At 45.5% G+C, this 7,876-nt stretch overlaps 1 protein-coding gene across 1 annotated transcript; it reads right to left on the reverse strand.

The window, feature by feature from the left end:
• Positions 1-554: 554 nt before the first annotated feature.
• tcp11l1 (t-complex 11, testis-specific-like 1) lies at positions 555-7,451 on the reverse strand. Its single transcript, XM_068603604.1, has 10 exons — positions 7,199-7,451; positions 6,645-6,801; positions 6,100-6,232; positions 5,890-6,010; positions 5,430-5,650; positions 5,009-5,145; positions 4,327-4,499; positions 4,054-4,235; positions 3,264-3,436; positions 555-3,129 (listed from the first exon to the last, which is right to left on the reverse strand). Exons 2-10 carry the CDS (start codon positions 6,790-6,792, stop codon positions 2,906-2,908), a joined length of 1,512 nt encoding a protein of 503 aa, XP_068459705.1. The 5' UTR covers positions 6,793-6,801; positions 7,199-7,451; the 3' UTR covers positions 555-2,905.
• Positions 7,452-7,876: the final 425 nt, after the last annotated feature.

A 7,876-nucleotide genomic window follows, 5' to 3' on the forward strand; every position in this document is an offset into this window, starting at 1 on the left:
TCACTCCGGACACCAAGTTCCACTCCCACTTGGGTGTGACGACGGGTCCTTTGCCTCTTAACATCCACCACCGCCCTTGGTCTGTGGGTTACATGTGATTCGGCTCACAGGTCCTGTACTTTACAATTCAGGACTATGCGTGTCCATAGTACAAGAAAACACATTTTAAATATGATACTCTACTTCTTTCCAAACAAAAGGTCTAGCACCCAGGAGACAGTTTTTTCGCCCTTATTGCCTTTCTGTTTTATTCATCATGACTCCTTACATTGCTGCACTTGTATTGTTCAAATTGTAATATGCTCCCTGTTGCACACATGTTCAAACACTCTACAGAGTGAAAGTAAGTCTTGGTAAAGGGCTGTGATATATGCAGGTATTGTATATTCTGCAAGACAAACACTGGAATCAAGTAATTAGTGATACAACTGTTCCGTCAGATGAATTGGAGTTCTGGCTCCACCTAGATCTCATATGGAAACTGCACACATGTTTTAGAACGTATAACATAAAAAACAACAACACAGAAAGGGATTAAAGAAATGACTCAGCTGTGAGGGACAAACAATTATTTATTGGCATGTTGGATTGACATTAAAAGATAAATATCATCGGGCTTGCATGGCCAGGTGTTATTCATATGGGGAATATATGGAACGGCATTCTGTCTGGAAGGGCGACAACGTGTTACAACAAGTGTATTTTGTGGTGGGTTGAGTGTGTAAATGGCAACGGGCTTCATTTAAAAAAAAATTTAAAAAACTACCCACACACAAGTCAGGGTTTGAACCATGCGTAAGAACGGCTGACACACAACTTTCCGAGATTCATCGTTATTTGCTCGGCTAAATTTGTTCTCACTTTGCAAACTTATAACTTAAAAAAAAAAATAATTTAAACTGGCATTAATAGACAACATTTAAAACAAATGCAATTTTACAAAGTATGAAATAACTTAACAATTAGTTAATGTAATTAAAAGTCTTTAATCCTACTTTGTTATACTAAATGCTAACAAATGGGGATGGAAGTAGACTTGCTTGAAATAAAAAATAAAAACGTTTTTGACAATATTTTTTTGTGAATAAGGCCCAACGTGTTTGACAAAAGTAAGAATTCTTAACTTCTTATTAACCATCAGAAATAGTAAGAACGAGATAATTAAAGAGTGAAACAGTTCAAATTGCTCGATAACAGCAGTCTGGTTTCCCTTAAAGACACGTCAGTTCTCCCTGATCACTTTCCTTTTTTTTCTAATATACTGTGAAATGCACATCACATACAGTGAATATAAAAGTCTACACACCTTATATTTGTTATATTACCTGTGTGGCCTAAGTAAAAAAACAAACATTAAATATGTATAAATTATTAACAGATTCTTGTTGCACGAGGAATCTGTTCAATCTTAGATGGATTTAAACATTGTGGTCACATTTAAATACTGCATGGCCTTGCCCTCTGCTGCATTTTGGACCCTCAACCAGACTTTTACATTTCGGCATAAATTGAGTGTTCAAAAAAGGTTTTCTTTAATACACTGCAGAAAATGCATACCCTGAACATTTGTATCGTTACCTTCACAAAGTCAATCTGATAAGCAAAGTAATAATTATCTGATTTCAAGCACAAGATGTAAAAGTGGCACTGGGTCTGTGTGACCGCTGGATTTCCTTACAACAGCAGTTTAGAAAACGCTGTGCTGTCGTCTGCAATCTTGTTTGTTCTCTTTTATGCTAATGTGCGTTCAAACCAATTGAAGTAGCACCCTGAAAAAGCCGTTTCTGAATACTATGCCACGGTTTGTTTGCATTTCTGAAATTGTCCGAGTGTCGCGAGTCCGTCCCGGCCAAATATTCTATGAGCGATGAATGTTTAGCGCAACTGTGTTCTAGAGTACGATCACTTAATCAGTGCTCGTAAACCAGGAAATGACTCCCATCTCTGCCGGTACTTAGTGAAGGAGAGCTCCAGGACGTACTCATAGACTCAAACTTGTTCTTATTTCGTGCCTTCATTTGATGGTTCAGACGAGAGGAAAAAATAAAAAAGGCCACTGCGGTCACCAAGGTAACCTGGTTAATTGGGTCGGAGGTTCGCAATTAATTTTTTAGCCTAGGGACATCTTACAAGATAGAGAATACCTTTAAAATGCCTTAGTATTTTAGGTTCTTTGCGTCCCACTATTTGCTCTGTAAAGTTACAGTTGTGTGAAGTCCACCTGAGCAGGGAATGAAGTCCCTCTCTGGTTCCATCAGCACTGTTGCCATAGCCCGCACTATTAGCACTCATAGCAATGTTAGCTGCGGGTGTCCGTTTCAGGCCCTCTGAAATAGATAAGGCCATGAGACTCTGTAAAAACATTTTTTTCCCCAAAATATTGACAAAATCCTTCTGGGACTAAACACAGCAGGACTAAACATGTGTAACTCTGAGAACAGTTGTCTAGTGAGGACTGAGACACTCGATAAATAAAGGCTCTGATCCTTTTGTCTTGATTTAATCTTTAACTTAGATCTTTAGGATTTAAAATTGTAGTTTTGTTCATCTTATATTCTACCTAGCCAACATATTTTTGTGTCGAAACAAACGTGTTTATACGCAACAAGTAAGGTGACCATAACACTTGGTCCTGTTTTAGTATTGGTTCTAAAATACAGGTGTTGTATTGGCTCGGATGACACCAGATCGTGCTAGTAATACTGAACACGTCACGGCCAGATGAGGTTATGAGGCCTGAGATTTGGTCATATAAGCAACACTGTGATGCAACTGAGATGGTCCTAGCATTTTTTAAATAATTATGCTGGTTTAAGATGCAAGCGACAGAGACAGATCAGCGTTCTCTACCCGTTTCTCTAAATCTAAACCACAACTACTAGTGTTAGTGAGGAGACGGGGGTGCTTATGTCTCTGCACTGGGACTCCCCCCGGCTGTCAGTAGTTTCTGGAGAATCTTTTGGTAAAACGGGGAGAAGACCAGCTTGTTGAAGTTGATGAGGCGACTGAAGCGAACAGCGAGCTCTTTCACCTCCTTGCCGACCGGGGCCAGGCCTCCTGGGAGAGGGGGAGGGGTCTTATGCTGACTGGACTCCAGGGAGGTCAGCAGGTAGTTCTGTACCCGGGATTCTGCAAGGCGAGGAGAGGGAAAGAGAAGTTGCTGCCACATCAGTGCGTCGATTAAAAACACGCACAGTCGACCAGAGGAAGCCCTCCCGCTCCCCCAAGGGTCGTCATCCCCCCCCAGTCCCCGCTCTTCTTACCCATTAGCTTGCGAACAGTGTTGTCTGGCTGCATGATGGCTGAGATTTGGCCCCTCAGGGTGTCCTTTCGGTCGGCCGTGAATGGAGAGTAGCCGTGCTGGCTCAGACGCTGACTCAGCTCAACACATAGTTTCTCCCCGATGGTCGCTAAGGCCTCCTGGAAACTGAAAGAACTGTCGACGGGCAACAAGGAAGCATTAACGTGGAAGGAACGCAATTTGTGCAACACACATTTCAAGCTGAATTTGTTGAGGAACGTCACTTAGCGGAGAAGAACCGTGTTGTCTATCAATGATTAGTGTTCATTTGCAAGGTTTTCCCCGCCCATTATTGTTCGCCTGTGAGCGTTAACAACATGAAGTGCATCTAAAAGAGTTGATGTGCAAACGTCGCCGATGCACCGACAAAGCGACATTAGACACACAGACTGACTGAGCCAATAAGTATACGGATCGTAAACAGAATCTTAACTAATTGATCTTCGTCATGACGTTTAAAACTTAAGTTAAGACTTTTCTGAATCTCCTCTTTTAATTTACAGGATATTGCTTTACGGGGCAAATATTACCGGAATAATGAAATGATCAGACATATGATATGTGTAAATAATATGATTATTCAGCTCAAACAAGCATCGTCTTGAAACTTCTTACTTCTTGGGCGTTATTTATAGGAATAACAACGGTCCAAAATTATGTCAAGTTACATAGCTTTAAGTAAAAAACCTTCCAATGTAGAAAACCTGGACTAAACTCAAACTGCACCGTCTCCTCCCATGACCGCTACTCACGGCAAGTACATGTCCACGAGCATGGCGTTGACGATGCCCTTGAGCGTCTCCATCAGCCCCGGGAGGCCCGAGATAGCGTCCCCCGTGGTGGTGTAGACGATGAGCAGCACGGAGGAGAGCACCACCAGTTGTTCCTCCTCCCGGTGCATCTCCTGGAACCGGGCCTGATCCATCAACACCGTCTGCGGAGTGCAATGGGAAGAAGCTTTTTTTTTAAATTTAAAAAGACATACGACTGACGGCTAGAACGCCCGTGACCGGCTTTGTGTTTACCTCGGGGAAGGGGTCGGAGGCGTGGTCCCAGGTCAGCAGGCGGAGATAGGCACGATTGTGGACATTAACAGCGAGGAGGGAGGGAGGGTCGGACAACCCAGCGCCGCAGGAATCATCCTCCCTCAGATATCTCACCGTGTCCTCGAGCCACTTCTCAGTGTAGTCTAAGGCATCTAAAGCACATGTCATTCTGTCATTAGATCCTGGGTGTTTTTCTTTAGCCCCCCCCCCCAACCTCACCAAGCACTCGGGATGCTAAAACCAGGGAGACTCTACATTGATCCGTTGGCTAATAGCAACTTATTCCATCATTTATTTCGTCGGCAGTCAATTACTTCAATATTTCCACTTATTTTACTGACTGAACAACACATAAGGATTTTACTGTGCTTCCTCACATAAAAATAGGAGAAATGTGTGATGTTTCAGAAGGCGACTGGACTATGTGGTATGTGTCGAATAAAGCGGCAAATGAAAACCACAGAATTTTACTTTGATTTCCTCAGACAACATTTTAATGTAAGGGTGGGCCATGATTGGCGAGCAATGCTACAAATAGATTTCAGCTGTCAAATGTCTGCATGTAGGTTAAGATCCACTTATATATGCCAGTCCATTATGTGATTTTTTTTTTTTGTATGGATAAATCATAACATGACTTAATGGAAGAGCAAATCCTTACTAGGGTGCTTCTCCAGAAACCCCCGGAACTTGCTCCTCTCGTACTCGACCGACTGCTGCATTAGGTGAGGCCTGATGCTGGTCAGGGCAAAGTTAGCCATGTCCACCTTCATCAGGTCCAGCACGGAGAATATAGCCCTAAGGGGAAGGGAGAGACAGAAGCATGGAATCAAATGTCATGAGATTCTCAAAACGCACAGTGGAGGTGTGAAATTCCAGGTCGGACTTGGCTGCAGAGTGAACTTGTCATTCGCTCTCATAGGGTCCGCATTAGCTCATCCACCACGCTTGCATCATACCAGAACACGCTGACCTCTAAGCCGCAATGGGCTGGAATGAAATTAAACAAACCCAGAAATAGGCCGAGGGCCCCCTCCTCCCCCCCGGGAACATGCCGGGCTCATAATAGTCGCCTGGCTTACTTGAGCAGGGGCACGATGTCAGGGATCTCCTTCAGCTTGCTTATGTCCTCGTCTCTGCAGGGGGCGCACAGCGAGCCCATCATCCCGACAATGAACTGCGACAGCACGCCGATGTCGAGCGCGCCGTTCTCGGCCTGCTGCTGGATTAAGGGCAGATCTAGGACCTCCTCGATGCGGGTGCGCAGGCGGCCGTGGCCCGGCAGCAGAAAGGATAGAAGCGTCTGGAGTAAGGGTAGGGAGACAGACGATGACTGGCGGCAGGAGAGGGGAAGACCGATGGATACTCTAGTGTGGTACGGTGAAGCCGCGGCCTTTCTAAAAAACGAGATCCGTAAACGTCCCCGCTGCGGGACTAATAAATGATTATCTTATCTTAAAACACAACCGCGGAGGGATCACATCCGTATGTACAACACAATGAGGCGGCAACTAAAAATAAAACCTTGCATCGAAACCTCACCTCTCTGATCTCCGCCAGCAGTTTGATGGCATGTCCGTACATCTGCGGCTCCTCCGTCAACTGGGCTTCCAAGCAATCCCAGAACGCTTTGTGCATTATCTCCTTTACTTGACGCTCCAAGCTGTACAGGGTGGGGGTACTGTTACTTCTACGGCGGGAAAGCACTCGGTCAAAGTCGAGGACTCAAGCTGTGTCTGATTGAACTCTCACCTCCCCTCAGGAAACACTGCAGGTTTGACTTGAAAATCCTGGTTGACCATTATTTCATGGGCCAAAGCCATGTTGGTGACTCCTTTAGCCGCCTCCATCAGCTCCTCCACAGAGACAAGCCTGGGGGGGCTGGCTGTGAGGGAAATCCATCTTTGTGTGATTTATTCTGACAAAATGTATACACATCAGAGTGTGTACAAAAAGCATTTCAGAAAAAATACCAATTACAAAACTATATTCAACTATAAAAGTTTGTTGATGATTCTTACAGCTATGGGCATCGATGAATGCTGGGTATGTCGATTTTGTACAATGTCTTGTCTCTACTACCGGATTGACGAAACAACACGATACACAGCTGCTAGTTTGCATCCCCGCAAAAAATCTGGCGAGCTGAGCACATTTGTGGGCCGAACAAGCGGTCACACGCCACCTTTTAAAAGCGGTGGTGTGTGCCTCGGGGACCCATTGTAATAGCACTCGCTGGGGCCCAGTGTGATTAAGTTATATTTCTGCAGATGGAGTTAAATCAATCGGTTCCTCACCTTGAGGCGCGTCCCTGTGGGGGCTCGGAGTATTTGCCCGGCCTCTCTTGCTCGGTGTCGCCTCAGGAGCATCCGGCCTCCTTTCATCCTCCTTCTTCTTCGACTCCTTGTCTGCTGCACCCTCAAGGCGGTCCTCCTCTTTCGGCATTCTCCAGGTCTACAAGGTAACAGATTGTTGTGGAAAGTTGCAATCAGCACAAATGACTGCAGTGCATGCGGAACGTCACATGTAAGTTTACTATAACAGTTATTTGGGATGTTCTTCCTAGATATGCTGTATTGCTACCATCAATTAACTATAATGTCATGGGATTGTGTTGCTACAGTCTAAAACAGGAGAACAGGAAAGATGCAAGTTTGTTGTGGTCCGTTAGGTGATGACGTCACCTAGACGGGTAGGGGGAGGAGGGATGGGCGAGAGGAGAGGAGCCAGTGTGCAAGTGCGATGCTAACTGGCTGACGCAGAGGTGATGAGCGCGACAGATGGTAAACAGACCACAAGGCCCCCAGATGCCGCGGCTCACTCACGTACCGTCCAAACCGACGTCACTAACCTGAAAGCGGTAGGAAGCCACAGAAGAAAGAGACGGCCGAGCGGCGACGCTCAGTTTATCGACCGCTAGTTTCCCGTCTCTCGCTGTCAACAAACAGAGCCTCAGTGACAGCAGTCACAGCTGTATTTACAGCTCCGCCGCTGCCGGACACCGTCCTCAGCGGGAGGGAGGGTTTCGTTTCAGCCTCAGGGAGCTCGCGCTCATTGATGTCGCAGAATCCTTCCTCTCGTGGCTCGCCGCTCACACAGCGAGTCTTCTTTCCTGTATGGGTGGGGCTTATGACGTGACGTGACGGCCGAGCCCCACTCTCTCTGGCGCACGCGCACGCGCACACGCCCGGAAGGAATTATTCATAATTTCGACTGGCAAGGAAATTCAGCCAATTAAATGGAGGTTGCGGTTTAAGTGAGCTCGGTTTGTTATCATCACTGTAACCTACAGTAGGTGAAATCCATCAATTCAATTTAGTTTATTTTATATAGCCCAATATCACAAATACAAAATTTGCCTCGGATGGTTTTACGATCTGTACAACCTGTACACATAACATCCCTGTCCCGGGACCTCACCTCGATATACCATTTCACAGGGGAAAAAAGGGAAGAAACCTGAGGGAGAGCAACAGAGGAGGATCCTTCTCCCCGGATAGACAGAAGCAATAGATGTCATGCGACCAGA

The sequence above is a fragment of the Clinocottus analis genome, unplaced genomic scaffold, assembly GCF_023055335.1.
Source record: "Clinocottus analis isolate CAN_PGR_092001 unplaced genomic scaffold, fCliAna1.0.p SCAF_6, whole genome shotgun sequence".
NCBI classification, from domain to species: Eukaryota; Metazoa; Chordata; class Actinopteri; order Perciformes; family Cottidae; genus Clinocottus; species Clinocottus analis.

Coding starts and splice junctions, on each gene's coding strand:
- tcp11l1 (XM_068603604.1), bottom strand. CDS start 6,792: ATGCCGAAAGAGGAGGACCGCCTTGAGGGTGCAGCAGACAAGGAGTCG. Junction 6,233..6,644: donor CCACAGGGACGCGCCTCAAG/GTGAGGAACCGA, acceptor TTTCCCTCACAG/CCAGCCCCCCCAGGCTTGTC. Junction 3,437..4,053: donor CTCGTGGACATGTACTTGCC/GTGAGTAGCGGT, acceptor GCCCGTCGACAG/TTCTTTCAGTTTCCAGGAGG.